The 18046-nt window shown below is 48.5% G+C and overlaps 1 protein-coding gene across 3 annotated transcripts; it reads left to right on the top strand.

Moving 5' to 3' along the window:
• The first annotated feature begins 72 nt into the window (after positions 1 to 72).
• Positions 73 to 16317, top strand: LOC110306240 (intercellular adhesion molecule 5-like). Of its 3 annotated transcripts, none has more exons than XM_085829475.1 (8): positions 73 to 545; positions 9490 to 9571; positions 10383 to 10649; positions 11627 to 11938; positions 12131 to 12409; positions 12942 to 13211; positions 13966 to 14208; positions 14397 to 16317. In XM_085829475.1, exons 2-8 carry the CDS (start codon positions 9511 to 9513, stop codon positions 14606 to 14608), a joined length of 1644 nt encoding a protein of 547 aa, XP_085685601.1. In that variant the 5' UTR covers positions 73 to 545; positions 9490 to 9510; the 3' UTR covers positions 14609 to 16317. The 3 variants fall into 3 exon arrangements, with proteins under 3 accessions (XP_085685601.1, XP_021034088.1, XP_021034087.1); XM_021178429.3 differs by lacking the exon at positions 73 to 545 and adding an exon at positions 3464 to 3912 and having other exon boundaries at positions 14374 to 16317; XM_021178428.2 differs by lacking the exon at positions 73 to 545 and adding an exon at positions 3468 to 3912.
• Positions 16318 to 18046: the final 1729 nt, after the last annotated feature.

Below are 18046 nucleotides of genomic sequence, written 5' to 3'. Positions count from 1 at the left end.
CTCTTTAAATCCCGCCCTCGCGAGACCCGCCTCAAACCAGCACCTCCCATAACTGACGGCCTTAGAGCCCCGCCCTTTGGGGAGGCCGCCTTTTCCCGGAGGAGCAGGAGCGGAAACTGCACGCGGAAGCGCGGAGGAGAAAGGCCGGGGGTCAGAGTTCGAAGGTCGCGTAGGGCCGTCCGAACTGTTACGTGTTTGCTGTTTGCTCCGTAGTGCTGCTGCCTCTTCGAAATCCCCGATATGGCCCCTCCAAAACGGTTCCGTCAATTCTGCGTCTTCAAGCCTTAAAAATAAGCGATCCGCGGCAGGAAAGCCGCCAACCACTTTTTAAGAGCCCATCTCCGGGCCGGTGGCGTAAGGCACCCCACATCCAGCACCCCACACCCACCCACCCATCTACCCCCAGAAGCCTGTATTGGTTGCTCTGCGCTTCCGAGGACATGGGCGGCCTCAGACTTGACCCAGCTGAGTGAAAGCTTGGCTTGGCCCAGCTCCGAGTACTTAACTGCACTAACTTTGCCGGTGCCTTACTTTAAGGAAGCCTGGTAATTTACTTCGCAGAAAATGTTTTTAGGTGAAGGGATTTTGCATGCTAAGAGAACTCCAGGTACTGAAATAAGTTTTATCCAGTTTGTATAGGACTTAGTTTTGAAAAGTTGAGAACCAGCCGGGCGTGGTGGCCCACGCCTTTAATCCCAGCACTTGGGAGGCAGAGGCAGGCGGATTTCTGAGTTCAAGGCCAGCCTGGTCTACGAAGTGAATTTTAGGACAGCCAGGACTACACAGAGAAACCCCGTCTCGAAAAACCAAAAGTAAAGAAAAGAAAAGTTGAGAACCTTTTCAGAAACCTCTGGCTTCGGCTATGTTATAGACCTACCCTCTGTTGGTATCTCCTCCCCATGGTATAGGATAGTGCTGCTACTTAACTAGGCACTGAAAATCCTCAGAATCGGGTCAGGGGGTGTAACTCAGGTTATAGCATGCACAAAGCCCTGGCCTTGAACCCCAGACTGCACCAACTACATGGTGGTGCATCCCCAAAATCCCAGCACACAGGAGGAGGCAGGTGGGCCAGAAGTTCAGGATGGTTCTCTGCTACATCACCAGTTGATTCTACAGGAGACCCTATATCAAAAGAAATCTGAGCTTTTTGTTAAAATGTGGTTTATGGTTCAAAGAAATGGGGGCAGGGTGCAAGATTCTGTATTTCTTTTTTGTTTTTTCAAGATAGGGTTTCTTTGTGTATCCCTGGATGTCCTGGAACTAGGTCTGTAGACCAGGCTGGCCAAAGATAACATGGGCTTTTTTGACTAAACTGCTTTTGTTAACTTGTCCAATAAAGAGTTGACCTGAGCCGGGCGTGGTGGTGCACGCCTTTAATCCCAGCACTCGGGAGGCAGAGGCAGGCGGATTTCTGAGTTCGAGGCCAGCCTGGGCTACAGAGTGAGTTCCAGGACAGCCACGACTACACAGAGAAACCCTGTCTCGAAAAACCAAAAAAAAAAAAAAAAAAAAGAGTTGACCTGTAGGTGGGTTGATCTCACTTGTATGTCACAAAGCTTTTGAACTTTCAGAGATGGTAGCAGATCCCAAAAATGTCAGGGAAGGAGGGTCTTGAGACCAAAGCCAGCATGAATTACTTATATGAAAAGTAAGGTCTGGATCAGTTACCTAAGAACTAGACCATCTGGGCAGAGAGAATGGGGGGAGGGGGGGTCTGTCTCCAGAAAGGCACCTTCAAGTGACTTTGGTTCAGAGCACCTGTTTAGTGGCAGCCATTTGAAAATTAAAGCCCTGGAAGTGCACAAACACACACACACCTCTTCTGTGATCACAGTCTTTACATACATAGTCTTAACAGGCAATCTAAAGTATAGAATCTGCAGACAGTGGAGGGACCAGAAGCTGATGTAAAAGAACATGGAATTAGGTCCTAGGAGCTCAGCTTCCTATCCTGGAACATCCCAAGAAACTTCATTTAATTTGCTTCTGGGGCTGCAGTGACAAAGGCTTGGCAAAGAGGAGCTTATGGAGTTTGGAAAGGCTCTTTTGGAAGGAAAAAATGACTTGTAACGTTTACAGCTTTGCTTGGGTTCTGCCATCAGAGTGTTTGCCAGATGTTTTCTTCTACTTCCTAAGCTAGCGTATCATATCGGCTTCTTTGCTCTGGACTGAGGAATATAACCGGGTTGGCAGTGTGCTCGCCTAGCATGCATGGAGCCCTGCCTCCCATCCCTAGCACCACATAAAGCTGGGTGTGGTCATGCATGCCTGTAATCTCAGCACTTGGGAGGTGAAGGCCGGAGAAGTGGAAGGTCAGTTTCATTATTGGCTACAGTGTACATAATAAGATCCTGTCTCCAAAAGATGGGGGAAGAGCTCCTTTGTTCAAAGAGCAGGAAAGCTAAGCATGCATGAACTGGCCTGTGAATCTTCTGTGGGGTCAGCCAAGTTTGACTTGCTGCTCTGTAGAGCCAAGGCTTGCTGTTATCATCCTAGTGTTTTCTTTATATCATGTAACAGCATCGGTGTCTGACAACAGAGAATCAGATAATACCCATGAAACAGTGTTACATGGTCAGTAAAAAGGATGCTGCAGGGATGGAGACATAGCTCGTACATTAAAGTTGCTTTCCAGTGGTATTGGCTATTTTTGTATTGCTGTGACAAAATGTGATGACCAAAGCAATTTAGAAAAGTTAACACTTAAACTGCCTGTGGGGGGTGCAGACTTTTGGTCCCAGTCAGGACACAGAGGCAAGTGGATCTCTGTGAGCTCAAGGCCAGCCTGGTCTACAAAGCAGTTCCAGGACAGCCAAGACTGTTGCACAAAGACACCCCATCTTTAAAAAACAAACAAAACCCATTTAATTGGCCTTATGGTTTCGAAGGGTTAGAGTCCGGTCCGTGATAGGGATAAAAGGCAAGGTGGTGACAACAGCTTAGAGCTTTCTCTTTCTCGACACCACCGTCATCGGAATTCCACCACTACCACCACCCCACCATCACCACCATTTTGAATCACTGACTTCTGTGTTTTCCCAGATCTTTCCTAGCTCCTCAGCATGTCTTTCTCCCCATCCAACTGGCTTCCTGCATGGGCCACCCTAGCCAATCCTCTGGCATTTCTTCTCCCCCCCCCCTCCCCCGAGAAAGCAAATCAGGACACTTCCATCCACGAACACGGGTGTCCTCACTTCATCTTCATCAGGGGGCTTCAGAATGTGGCTCTCTGGGCTTCTCAGAACTCTCAGGGACTCTGAGCTGAGTCTGAGATAGGAGAGGCGCTTCCACCTTCCCTTCCATCCCGACTTTGGGAACAGCCCTGCTTTGCTGTATCACGTGATCGCAGGATTGCCTGTAAAGGGCCCCACCGCTCTACATAGTCTAAACGCCGGTAACTTTTGGAAAAGCCTGTCTAAACAACTTAGTGCGGCATGGTTGACTTTACTGTCCCCACCTAGCTTACTGTCTACCAACAGCCCAAGTATCAAGGCATGACCTTGCACTGGTATTTCTCTTGCTACCAGCTCCCATAAGCAAGGGTTATGGGTCTGCACCACCAAGCCTCGCTCAGTAGCGATTGTCTAGAGACAAATCCGCACTCCCTTCGAAGCAGGAGATGGCTTCCCTACTCTTCCGAAGCACCCAGCTTTTTAAGCTATTTGTTCACGCTTCTCCTCTCAGCCAATCCTGTTAAGAAGCTGAGTAAGCGTCATGAGTTTCTGGGCAGATCAGGGAACTTCGGCGCAGCACCGGCGCACAGCGCCCCTTGCAGGAGCGCGGACTCAACGGTTGCCGCACGTGGCGGTTTCAAGTGCGTTGGCGATGTCGCTGTTCAGTCTGAGGTCCCCAAGCATCGAGGAAGGTTCGGCAGTGAGGCAAGAGGGACAAGACGACCGCTTTGACTCAGTGAGGATTTGGGTCCTATTTGGTTTGCTTGGATTTATGTCGGTTTGTACTTGTGAAATCCAGGAGAGGATCAGCTAGCTGGTGGGGGAGTTCGCCAACACGCCTGGAAGTATTTGGTTCCCATCTATTTACAAGTGTTTTAAATACTGCCGTTAAATGCCTTCAGACTCAACTGTATGCATGCCACTTTCCCAGCTAGAGGGAACCTCCTTACCAGCAAAAGCTGGCCTTTTGATCCCCATCCAAGTGTTCCTTCCCACAAGTATCAGTTTATATTTCCTTTGGTTCCACCATTGGTAATTGCTATAACCGTTCCAGTCTGTAGGAACCCATCAGTGGATAAAACAAGAGGCCCTTCCTTCATGGTGTTTATAGTCCAAGGAAGACAGACACAGCCTTTTTTTTTTTTTTTTTTTTGGTTTTTCGAGACAGGGTTTCTCTGTGTAGCCTTGGCTATCCTGGAACTCACTTTGTAGACCATGCTGACCTCGAACTCAGAAATCCGCCTGCCTCTGCCTCCCAAGTGCTGGGATTAAAGGTGTGCACCACCACGCCCGGCCAGACACAGCCTTTTAGTTCAGGGAAGAGAGACACAGCGGAAACTTGGAAAAATGTTCCTGGCATACCACCACCACCACCACAAGCCATTGGCAAGAGAGATCTTTATTCAGTGGCCAAAGATGCTTCTCAATTCAGAGCTGCTGATAGTAGTGGTCATGTTTTCTGTGACAAAGTCAGAACTTTCCAGGACTCAGGGTTAGGCAGTGCTGTCCCTTTTTGCTAATTTCATGGCCTGATGATTGTAGTCACCACTGCTGTAGGTGACTTTAAAGGGGGGTGGGCTCTAGGTCAAGTTAACCCCGTATTATCCTTTTGAACTGAAGTGTTTTCAAATGGTCCCATATATCTGCATGCAACACTGTCTGAAGACAGAGGCAGGCCTCTTTATTCTCTCCAATCACTCATCCAAGGCTGGAGTGAAGAGTGCTTTCAGTCGAAACAGTCTTCAGGATGTTTTTAAAAAAAAAAAAAAGTAACCTAGGCAACCATTCTTAACTCTGTGGTCAGTTGCAATCTATAACTGGGAGGCCAACACTGCATTGCTACACTGTGTGACCTTCACAGTGAGTGGCTTTTTAAGTTAACAGAGAACAACTGAAATTAGGGGGAGTTATTTAGGTTCTCTCTGTGGTAACACTTACAGGGCATGGCCACCATAAATGTGTTAGAGGTGATGTGTCGGATAGGAAAGGAAAACAGTGGCATGGACAGGCATTGTGGGTGCTGAGAGCTGAAGGGAGAGCAGTCAGGGTAAGGGGACCTCCTAAGAGATGAGCAGAGAGCAAGGGGAGGAGGGGGTGGCTCCCAGGCAGAGAGGAGGAGGCTCCCGCTTAGGAGAAATCTCAGGAACACTTGGATGCGAATGGGCTTCGGGCTTCGAGAACCCAACGTCCAAAGCACAGGATGTGGCTGAAGCCATACCTCACACATCCTGTCCCACAGTCAATCCCCAAGGGTCTGGACCCTGGGCCTGAACTTTCCAGTAGTTTAATCCTAGCTGGTCCTGGTGTTACACTCCTGTAGTCCCAGCATTAGGGAGAGATAGGAGGATCAGGAGTTCAAAGTCATCCACAGCCACATAGCAAGTTCAAGGCCAGCCAGCCTGGGCCTCGTGAGGCAGTCTCAAAAACAACAAAGCCAAAGGAAAAAAACCCAGTTTAAGTTCTCTAAGTTGGGATATATTTTACAGAATAAACCCAAGGAATACATAGACCATAAAGTGAGCTGCCAGCCTTGGAGTGACCAGACAAGTGTAGGCTGAGTGCTGGCTCATTCAGAATCAGATCATATGCGTGCTGACGAAATGATGAAGGATTAGAGCTGTGGATGTGACAGGCAGATGGGAGGAGGGCATGACACAGCATAGCGCACAGAGTGTCTGGGAACCTGGTATGGTGGCACAAGCCTTTAACACAGCGCTGGAAAAACCAAGTCAGGAGGACTGTGAGTTCAAGGTCAGCCCAGGATAAATACAGATTGGCCTGGGCTATAGAGCAAGATCCTGTCTCAAAATAAAAGAAAGAAAGAAAGAAAGGATGGAAGGAAACAAGGAAGGAAGGAAGGAAGGAAGGAAGGATAAACACAGGTGTGGAGATGAGGGGTGATGGGGTGATGACCAAAAAGAACCCTCACTTTTCCCTGTTTCCCTGTGTCTACTGAGGGGCACAGACCTATACTAGTAGCAACTATAGGGAAACCCAACCAGTTTGACTGCAGTGTATCTGTTCCTTTGAGCCAGCATCTCTCACTCAGCTTAGGCTGCTGACCGACAAGCCCCAGCAAGCCTGTCTTGGCCCTTCTTAGGACTGGGCTTGTTAGTTGTTAGGTTTTTTTTTTTGGTTTTGTTTTTGTTTTTTTTAGTTTTTTGGGGTTTTTTTGTTTTTTTGTTTTTTGTTTTTTTTGAGACAGGGTTTCTCTGTATAGCCCTGGTTGACCTGGAACTCACTTTGTAGACCAGGCTGGCCTCAGAAATCCACCTACCTCTGCCTCCCAAGTGCTGGGGCTAAAGGTGTGCACCACCACGCCCGGATTGGGTTTACAGGCTTGCATGGCCACGTCCAGATTTTTATTTGAACTCAGGTCCTCCATATCCCCAACCAATATTTTCTACATCTTATGGAAAATTTACAAAATATTGAGGCCATCTGCCACCCACCATGCCACCGTTTGAATGCAATACATGACTGACAAGGACTCTGCAACTGAGGCACATCCTTGGGTCTAACCTGTCATTACATCACTTAGCAAAGGTATCGTTTTACATTTGCCTTTCCTACTATAAGGAATCCATTTCTACAGGATAAAGGTGTTTCTCGTCCTCCTCCCCCTCCTCCTCCTCTCCTTCCTCCTCCCCCCCTCCTCCTCCCCCCTCTTCCTCCTCCTCCCCCCCCCCCCTCCTTTCTTCTTTGACACAGAGTCTCACTGTCTAGCCATAGCTGTCCTGGAACTCACTATCTAGACCAGGCTGACCTTGAACTCAGAGAGAACCATCTCCCTCTGCCTTCTCAGTGCTGAAGTTAAAGGCCATCAGCACCTGGCTGATTCTTCCCCATTTTACTTGGAGCCTGGCATGCTCAACAATACGTTTATAAAAATGCATGAATGAGCTGGGCGTGGTGGCGCACGCCTTTAATCCCAGCACTCGGGAGGCAGAGGCAGGCGGATTTCTGAGTTCGAGGCCAGCCTGGTCTACAAAGTGAGTGCCAGGACAGCCAGGGCTACACAGAGAAACCCTGTCTCGAAAAACCAAAAAAAAAAAAAAAAAAAAAAAAAAAATGCATGAATGCCTTCTGTCCAGTCTGGGGACATTTCCTTCGGAATTGTTATCCAGCTTACATTTGGAAATTCAGTATGCTGGGCGTGGTGGCACACGCCTTTAACCCCAGCACTCAGGAGGCAGAGGCAGGTGGATTTCTGAGTTCGAGGCCAGCCTGGTCTACAGAGTGAGTTCCAGACAGCCAGGGCTACACAAAGAAACCCTGTCTCGAAAACAAACAAACAAACAAACAAACAAACAAAAAATTCATTCAGAGTCTAGTTAAGGTATTCTTCCTTAAATAACGACAGCTCTTAGGAAAGAGTTGTAAATCAGCTGGGCACGGTGGCGCATGCCTTTAATCCCAGCACTTGGGAGGCAGAGGCAAGCAGATTTCTGAGTTCAAGGTCAGCCTGGTCTACAGAGTGAGTTCCAGGACAGTCAGGGCTACACAGAGAAACCCTGTCTTGAAAACAACAACAACAACAAAACAAAAACAAAAACAAACAAGAAAAGAGTTGTAAGTCACTGGAACTAAGTTTGGAAACTCCCGTGGCTAACACTGTTTTCTTTTTTTGCACACACACACAAAGGAAGAATTTAATAAAGAAAATGATTTTTCCTGTGTAACTTAAAAGCTAGTTATAAATCACTTCCAACAGACTTTTTAATAATGGTATATCATCTTTGGAATAAGTTCTGGCCCAGAACTCAGTATGTAAACCAGGCTGGCCTTGAATTCATAGAGCTCCACCTGCCTCTGTCTCTGCCTGCCAAGTGCTAGGAAGAACTTAAAGTGTGCTGGCTCTTAAAGTGGTTATTTTGGAAAAGTAACATTCACTTGGAAGTATTACTTTTGATATGCCTGCTACATATGTACAAAAAAAGACCAAAATAAAACAAACAAGCCGGATGTGGTGGTGCACGCCTTTAATCCCAGAACTCAGGAGGCAGAGGCAGGCAGATTTCTGAGTTCGAGTCCAGCCTGGTCTACAAAGTGAGTTCCAGGACAGCCAGGGCTATACAGAGAAACCCTGTCTCAAAAAAACAAAACAAACAAACAAAAAACAACCTCCAAATCAAAACAAAGCAAGAAGGCTCCTGGCTGGCTGGAGATGAGATCCAGAGTAGAACACTTGTCTAGCATACCAGAGGCCTAAGCTGTGTTCCCTGGGAGAAACAAACAAAGAGGGAAGGAAACGGGAATGGGGGAAACTTCCAGAAGAAGTTAGTTTAGATGGGGTTTTGTTTTGTTTGAATAAAAAGAAACAGAACAGGGACAGGTGACCCAAGCATGGACCTGGACGACATAAGTGGAGCCAGCTGAAGGGGAGCCATTTGTTTGTTGAATGTGGTGGCGAACCAGGGAGAGACAATGATCTTGAGAGATGTTTCACAGAGGTTCTGAAGAGGCCAGATGGAAACATTTCTCTCTTCTATCAGAGAGCAAGCTTCCAGTGACTGTGTTCGCTGGGTTCAGGGTCACTTTGCACTGAACACGGCCAACTAGATTTCATCTCCCCAATCACCATGTTTAATGGTTCCTTTCTGACACACTTTTTTTGGACTCAGTTTAATAGACAAGACAAACTAGGAAAAGGATATGTACAATACAGTCAATACATTCCCGTCCTCCTTATGCCTTCCCTGTCCTTGAACAAGGACCAAACTTAAATCAGTTGTCTGCAGGAAGTTCTTTCAAGACCACACTGAGAGTCTTGCTATAGTGAAGTTTCTGGTTTCATACACATGCATGCACGCACATATATAAAATATGGGTGAACATAAATATATGAATATATGTGTGTGTGTGTTCCAGTCCTTAATTTTTTTTTTTTTTTTGAGATGAAGTCTCGTGTAGCCCAGGCTAACCCCCAACTCTCCAGGGACAGTAAAGGAGGGTGACCTTGATCCCCCTGCTTCCACCTCAGGTGCTTGACTGTAGGCAGGAACTACAGCAAATCACTTCCTTTTACACCTCTTTATTTATAAAATTATTCTCCAGACTGGAGATTGGCTTGGAGGTTAAGAGCACTGGTTGCTCTCGCAGAGGCCTGGAGTTGGATTCCCAGACCCTCCAGGGTTGTTCACTGTCTTCTATACCTCCAGTCCCAGGAGAGCCAGGCTGAGTCCCCACAGGTACCAGGAACATGTGTGGTATACCGGCACATACACAGGGAAGTCACTAATACACGTAAGTTATTATGGAAATTTAATGAAACTGTATCTCTCCAGCTCTTCTTTCTTTCCTTATTCCCCAGCTTTTGGACTTTCTCCCAAGAATGAAAATGCTTCTGTTGGGTGTCTGGACACTGCTGGCCTTGATCCCTTGTCCAGGTGAAGGTATCTAGACACATTTCTTAAGTCACTACGTGCCAGGACACACATGGGTGATCACGGAGAAGGGGATGGGGTGATGGTGAATCTCAGTTCTCAACTTGATTGGAGCTAGGAGGTCCTGAGAGATGAACCTCTCTCTGGGCTTGCCTCGTGGTGGATCGTTTTGATTTGTTTCATTGGCGTGGGAAGACCCGCCCGCCCACTGTGGGTGGCAGAGAGCCTGCACTGAATGAAAAGGAGAACATGCCCTGGTAGCGGTGGTGACACACACTTTAATCCCAGCTATCTCGAGGTCATTTGTTCCCATGGTCCTATGTAGAGGAGGGCTCCCACGAGGCTTGTTTTGTTCTCAAGCATATTTCTGGGCGTTCGCTGGTGGATAGTCACTCTGACGTGCAGCTGGAGTCTGCAGTTCTACAGCCATTCCAGGTGATTCTGGAGAAGGTAGCCTTTAACTATCATTTGAGAGAAATACTGCTTTGGAGTGTAAGAATGAAGGCCCCACTAGGGTCTTTAGTGCCTGATCCCAGACAGCTACGAAGATCTCTAGAAGCTTACAAAGAGAATGCTTTCCAGCATGTGACTTTTCAAAATCTGTGGCAAGATCTAGACCACAGAACAGGAGGGTAGGGGTGAGACCAGGGTCCAGACTTGCCCTTGGTGATGCAAGGGCTAACTCACCAGATCCTTGTACTTAGTTATTCTTGGCAGGTTGTCTCTTCTCTAACCTAGGTCGAAATGACAGAATGGCCTCTCAATGCATTCTGGATCTCCTGATCTCCCCAGCGTTTTTGGCATGTGTGCTTCTTTTCAGGGGCCACCGAGGAGCTGTTTCAGGTATCTGTCCATCCAAATGAGGCCCTGGTAGAGTTTGGACACTCCCTAACGGTCAACTGCAGTACCACCTGCCCAGACCCTGGGCCCAGTGGAATTGAGACCTTCTTAAAGAAAACCCAGCTAAGCAAAGGGTCCCAGTGGAAGGAGTTTCTCCTGGAGGACATCACAGAGGACTCGGTGCTGCAGTGCTTCTTCTCTTGTTCAGGGGTGCAGAAGGACACAGTGCTTGATATCACCATGTACCGTGAGTACGGTGGAGGGAAGACTTAGAAGAAGAGAGGAGTGGGGAGATAGGAAGGCATCCTCTAAGAAGAATTAGGAAGTTTTCTTAGGGGAGAGAATTTTACACACACACACACACACACACACACACACACACACACACCAATACACCAAGTAAAGATTCAACCATACTGTCAGGATTCTCTCCCTTTGTACAGGCTGCCTTCTGAGTTTACAGCATAAGCCATGGGGCATCCTTAAGAATGCACAGATAGCCGGGCGGTGGTGGCGCATGCCTTTAATCCCAGCACTTGGGAGGCAGAGGCAGGTGGATTTCTGAGTTTGAGGCCCGCCTGGTCTACAAAGTGAGTTCCAGGACAGTCAGGGCCATATACAGAGAAACCCTGTCTCGAAAGAAACAAAAAACAAAAGACCAAACAAACAAAAAAGAAGGCACAGATCAGACAGGGAGCAGATGCTAAGAATGCCAGCCTCAGCGTGGCCAGAAAAGTGTAAGATGAGTGCCAGCTCTTACGCTAAGCAGAGGATGAGGGACAGATGGGCAGTTAGAGAAAGAAGCCTGTGGTGCAGGCCCTGAGCGGCCCTCCTACAGAGCAGGAAAGGGGCTCTGAGGTGTTGGGACTGGTAGGCAGGATCCTACAGGGGGCCATCTTGCATTGCAAAGGTAAGAATGAGTAGGATCTCTGTGGGGATGAGTGTAGTTTTCATTGACTGCTAAAGACCTACCCACCAAGCTTCTTATGCCTCTGAGACCTCTCTGATAAGAAACAAAATGTCCCAGAGTGGCCAGAATAATCAGAGCAGAGGCCTTCCTGCTAACTGTCACAATTCTTGGCCATGGCCACCTTCAGCAGACAGGGAGCTAGCTGGAAGGCTAATTCATCTCCGAAGCTTTGAGGGTCACAGTCACTTTCCGCTGAGACATTTCCTTCTGGAGGTGAGTGCCGCCTCATGGAGGCTTGCCTTTTTGTCTTAAAGAGCCACCAGAGCAGGTGACGCTGGACCTGCAGCCTGAATGGGTGGCCGTGGATGAAGCCTTCACAGTGACGTGTCATGTACCTAGTGTGGCACCCCTGCAGAGCCTCACCCTCACCCTCCTCCAGGGTGACCAAGAACTTCACAGAAAAGACTTCCTGAGTTTATCCCAAAGAGCCGAGGTCACCGCCACTGTCAGAGCCCACCGGGACAATGACAGGCATAATTTCTCCTGCCGAGCAGAACTGGATCTGAGCCCACATGGTGGGGGGTTGTTTCACGGCAGCTCAGCCGCCAAGCAACTCCGGATCTTTGGTGAGTCAGAGTGCAGTCATGAAGGGAGCCCAGGGCCTGCTTTGCCCTTTGGGACTCTGTTCCCACGTGGTTTAGGGGTGAGGGTGACTGAGCCTCACCTCTAGTTCGCCATCAGCCCTGTTCCCTTCCATGGCGACCCATGTGACATGTTACTGTGGCTTTCCTCCTTTCTTTTTCTCCATTACTTGGCAGAATTCTCTCAGAATCCCCAGATCTGGGTGCCTTCACTGCTGGAAGTTGGGAAGGCAGAGATTGTGAGCTGTGAGGTGACCAGAGTATTTCCAGCCCAGGAAGCTGTCTTCCGAATGTTCCTGGAAGACCAGGAGCTGAGCCCTTTCTCGTCCTGGAGGGAAGATGCAGCATGGGCCAGTGCCACCATTCAGGCCATGGAGACTGGTGACCAGGAACTGACTTGCCTTGTGTCTCTGGGTCCCGTGGAGCAGAAAACAAGGAAACTAGTGTATGTCTACAGTAAGTGACCTCGCCCCTTCTCCATATAGGGTCTCTGCTAGGGAGAGTTTTCATAGCAATATGCATGGCCTTGGCTGCAGATATTTATCCTTGCTACCCTTTGCTGGGCGTCTTCTTAAGTCAGCATTAGCTTTCCTCTTTCTCTGGTGGAGGTTGGTTAGAGACCTGATCGTGACAGCAGCTCTGTGTGGCCTTCATCTTCAGTTTCTAACCTGTTCTGCTGATAGGGAAATTGTAGATGCTTGAACTTCATTCTAGAATAAGCCTTTGAACTGAGTAAAAAGTCTGCACAACAAGGAGACATCCTGTTGTCCTCTCAGAAGGGACCTGGCCTAATGTGGCCAGGTGTGAAGGGAAGCTCCCAGTCCTTAAAATACATTGTTGTCCCCTCTCCTGAGCCTTTACAGGATCAACGATGCTTTCCCAAGTCCCTCCTTACATCATCTACCCGAGGAGACCTCCAGCATGAAGAGGACAAAAGTGCGTACCAGGCTGGAAAATGTGTCCACTGTTCTTTTTCCTTTCTTTGTAGGTTTCCCGCCACCAATCCTGGAGATAGAAGATGCTTACCCTCTGGCAGGGACGGACGTTAATGTGACCTGCTCAAGTCACGTGTTAACATCACCTAGCCCTACTCTTCGGCTTCAGGGATCCCTAAACCACTCTGCCCCTGGGGAGCCTGCCTGGCTTCTGTTTACTGCCAGGGAGGAAGATGACGGCCGGACTCTGTCCTGCGAGGCCTCTTTGGAGGTACAAGGCCAGCGACTGGTCAGGACCACGGAAAGCCAGCTTCATGTCTTATGTGAGTAGAGGCCCCATCGCCCTGGACAAAGGCAAGATACTTAGTTTCCCTTAAGGAGAGTTGGGTAGCAGCCTTGTTAGTTGCAGGACCACACTTTTCTAGTTGGAAAAACCCAGAGAAGAAAAGAAAGTGAACTCTCACCAAGCTTGTCTTGCCCTCAGGAAGGTGAGTGGGAACAAGATGGGAGAGGCAGCCCAGACAGGAGAGGGGTTCCTGTAGTCAGACGCTGTTAGTGGAGACCAGGAGCCGGGGGACACAGCATAAGAGGAGACAGCTGAGGCTGACGCTAGGGAGAGAAACCTCCAAAATTCCATATCAAGATTTGTGTTGGGGTTGGGGATTTAGCTCAGTGGTAGAGCGCTTGTCTAGCAAGTGCAAGGCCCTGGGTTCGGTCCTCAGCTCTGGAAAAAAAAAAAGATTTGTGTTTTGGAAAATAAGGAAATCCTTATTTCTGAGGTGACCCTTCGCCCATCCAGAAGCTAAAATGGGAAAGTCCCCTGGTTCTCACTGGCAAGGCTGCATTATTACCTAGCTGAGTCCCCAAAAGTGCCTAGGCTGCGTCTCATATCCTGTACGGTAGGGGAGGGGGGGGATGAGAGGCTTGGGTCTAGGCAGGGGGCTGATTCTCTTCTCTGTGAGGAAGAAAGTGCTGGGTTGAGGGAGCAGAGTTTGAGTTGATGGGGAGAGGAGCTGTGAACGGAAGTGAGAAGGGAATGGGACATAGAACTGGGCTCCTGGCGGGCCTCTCTTGCAGACAAACCAAGGTTTCAGGAATCCCGCTGCCCTGGCAACCAGATATGGGTAGAAGGGATGGATCAGATGCTTGCCTGCATCCCAGAGGGAAACCCCACTCCAGCTTTGGTGTGTGTCTGGAATGGGATGATCTTTGACCTTGATGTACCTCAGAAGGCCACTCAGAACCACACGGGAACCTACTGCTGCACAGCCACCAACCCACTCGGCTCCATCAGCAAAGACATCACTGTCATTGTCCAAGGTACCCGCTGCACCAGGGCCCCACCAGGCTCGGGTAGGGAGGCCCCCTAGGGGTTTGGGATTCTCCCTCAAGCGTGGAGGGAAGAGAGATGCTCCTGGGCTGGAGAAGATGTGGGCTTGGTGGCTTGGGACAATGATTTTCTCATCCTCAGCCCGCCTTCCCCAGTTGTGTCTTCTATGCCTACACAGGCCTGCCTGAGGGCATCAGCTCCTCCACCATCTTCATCATCATCATTTTCACCCTGGGCATGGCTGTGATCACTGTAGCATTATACCTGAATTACCAGCCCTGCAAAGGAAACAGTAGGAAACGGATGCACAGGCAGCGGGAGCAAAGCAAGGGCGAGGAGAGTCAGTTCTCCGACATTCGGGCGGAGGAATGCCACGTGCATCTCTGCTGACCACAAACAAACTCTTTGCTGGAGTGTGACTTCAGCTACCAGCATTTCCAGGGACGCAAGAGCGGGCCAAGGAGGAAGGCGGAGACAATGTGAGGCTTCACTTCCTTGCATTCCCTTGTCCCCCAAAGCAGGGTTTCACGGGCCCCCGTGGCTGGCAGCCAGTCTGTCTGGAGCTCATTTCTCTTTTGCGTTTATTCCAGTTTGTAGACGTTTCAGTCTGATTGTTCCATCTGGTGAGGGATCCTCTCATTCCTACTCTGTATTTAACCAGGCCACTCTCAGGCACACAGAAGGCCCTGTCCTGGCCTCTTATTCCCACTGCCCACCTCTCAAACAGCAATGGAGAAGGGTCACCAGAAATAGCCTGGCGTGCGTTGCTCAGGGTTTCCGGATGACTGGCTAGGAACTTATTTCATAGTTCAGGGACAAGACTTCATACATAGGATAACAAATCAATAGGCAGGAATTAGACCTCTTCCCCTGACCGTACTCCCCTGCTCCCCAAACGGTGCCCGTTGACATCACGAAGGGTGCTGGCTGGCTTCACCCTCACCCTCGTGTAACCCTCTGCAATTTTACTTTGGGTCAGTGAAGTCAGCTTACCTAGTTTTCTAAGAAAACAAAAAACCAAGGACTTACTATGTAGCACAAGATGGCTTCAAACTTGTGATCCCCATGCTGAGTTCTGGGACTACAAGTGTGTACCATCACACCCTAACTAACTTTTGGAGGGCAGCTGTAATGTAGAAGATAGAATACCTCCATGAAATCGGTCTTAGGGTGCCACACTCTGAATCCCTTTCTGTTAGAGGCAGAGTCCCAGGTTTGCTCTCGCCCTCCACAAGAATTGCCTGTTTTCATCGTTGTCGGTGCCACAGAGCCCCACCTAGGATGGAAGTACACAACCCCAGGGCAGTGTGCTTAACACACAGATGGGTCTCTGTTCTGTCACCGGAATTCTCTGTGACTGGTTCACCCTATGCAGTAACAGCTCAGCTTCTTTCACTGTCCTTTGGAAGGACTGTGTCCGCCTAGGTGATGGCTTGAAGTACATCAAACCAGGTCTTTGCTCCAGAGCTGTCATGAAATGTCTACTGAGACATTAGCTGTGGCAAAATAATATAGGCTTTGTGAATATGAGTTTCTTTTCCCGTTATTGTAAGTGAAGCTTGTGTTATGTTAAGCATAAATGGTTACGTTTCAGAACTTTGAGGATAGCTTTCAGTTGGTAATGTGAGCAGCTAGCCTACAGCAAGGGATGTCTCAGTTCCAGTCAGCGGCCTGTTTTTCCTGCTCTCAAAACCAAAGCTCACACTCATGCCCAGTTTCCACCTTGCAGATACTAGCTAGAAACGACGCAGGATCAGATACCAAAGGGTGTCTCCCTTTCTTCCTGGACCATCCTGAATCTGAGGTTAAGGATTTGGTGTAAAAATCATCCTTTGGGGGCTGGAGAGATGGTGCAGAGGTAAAGAGCACTGACTGAGCTCAATTCTCAGCAACCACATGGTGGCTCACAGCCATCTTAATGGGATCCGATGCCCTCTTCTGGTGTGTCTGAAGACAGCTGCGGTGTACTCATAAATAAAAGTAAATATTGGGAGGCAGAGGCAGGTAGATTTCTGAGTTCAAGGTCAGCCTGGTCTACAGAGTGAGTTCCAGGACAGCCAGGGTTACACAGAGAAACCCTGTCTCGACACCCCCCACCCCCGCCAGATTTTTAAAAATAAAAATAAATAAATCTTTTTTAAAAATTATCCTTTGGTTTCACCATACAAGGTAACAGAGGCCCTGTGGCAAACACAGTGTTTGTCTTTGCTTCTACAAACAGAATCTACGAGGAATGTGCTCACTTTTTGTTGCTGTGACAAATATCAGGTAAGTCAACCCACAAGAAAGAATGATTTTCACTATAGTCTCCAAGTCTTCAATTTATTTGGGCTTCTGTAGAGGCAGTGTATTCTGCTGGAAGCACAGAGGGGGCCTTCCACTTCATGGAAGAAGGAAGCAAAGAGAGAAACACAAAGGGGCCAGAATTCTAGAAATTCCCTCTGGACATTTCACTAGGTGCCATCTTGTTTCATGGCCTCCCAATTGTGCCATGGTCGGGGAACCCTTAAGACATGGGCCTTAGGGGGAACCCAGGTCCAAACTGAAGGCACATTTATTTCTATGACCAGAAAAGTGTGGTTTGTTTAGAGAAAGTCTTAACTCAGGACCTAGAACGTTTTTCAAATTTGTAAATCAGTATTCCCAGAAAGGCCTTCGCAATGCCAATTTCCACACTGAGTTTGGTAGTTCCTCTCAAAGTCATCTTCTCAAGGCTAGCATGTGGGAAAGTACATTAGGAAGCAGATTTAAGACAGGTACACAGACCACCTTAATCCAGGGACCTCAGCAGTCTTACTGTCTTGGATTAGCTGCACCAGACTTGGTCAGCAGCAGTCACATTTGCAGATGCCACCTAGGGCACATAAACCCAAATGTTGACGATGCCATTGGCTTTGTAGGCCCAGCAAGGGGAGCTAGTGGTTTAGACTGCTGTGACTTCTTACTGCCACATGGTGCCACTGTTACCAGATGGCCCTGCTAGGCCCCTGTTGGGCGAGCTGCCAGGTATCTGAGATGATCCTGCTGACTCCGGCCCGGCTTTCCATGTGACATCTTTCATAGGTTAGTGTACTGACTGGTTTTGTGTACTGACTTGACACAATCTAGAGTCATTATAGAGAAAGAAGCCTCAGTTGAGGAAATGCCTCCATGAGATCCACCTCTAGAGCATTTTCTCAAATAGTGATCAACAGGGGAGGGCCCAGCCCATTGTGTGTGGTGCCATCCCTGAGCCAGTGGTCCTGGGTTCTATAAGAAAACTGAGCAAACCATGAGGAGCAAGCCAGTAAGCAGCACCCCACCATGGACTCTGCATCAACTGCAGGTTCCTGCCCCGCTTGAGTTCCTGCCCTAACTTCCTCCATGATGGACTGTGATCTGGAAATATAAGCCGAATAAACCCCAACTTGCTTTTAGGTCTTGGTATTTCATCTCAGCAATAAAAACCCTAAATAAGACAGTACCTGCGTCTCTCTTCCATAGTTACACCTTTTGTTTTGTTTCTGAGACAGGGTCTGTCAATGTAAACCTGGGTGGCCTGAAACTTGCTATGTAGACTATACTGGCCTTTAATACATAAAATATCTACCTGCCTCTGTCTTCTCAGTACTGACTTTAAAGTTGTGTGCCACCATACCTGGTACATAAGCCTAGACTTTGAAAACCCCCAAAGACAATTCTTAATACTATTGGCACTATTCCTTCCAAGACAAAGGACAGGAAAAAAATTCTGCTAGAACTCCATTCCTTGGTAAACTCTCAAGTTTGGGACCAGGGCATCCCCGGAAATGGTATAAATGTCCCTTATCTCAATTAACTGTCAAAACT

This window comes from Mus caroli, unplaced genomic scaffold (genome assembly GCF_978045245.1).
Source record: "Mus caroli unplaced genomic scaffold, Mus_caroli_1 scaffold_13, whole genome shotgun sequence".
NCBI classification, from domain to species: domain Eukaryota; kingdom Metazoa; phylum Chordata; class Mammalia; order Rodentia; family Muridae; genus Mus; species Mus caroli.
Note: the sequence above shows the minus strand (reverse complement) of the source record. Positions and strands in the feature narration are given on the sequence as shown.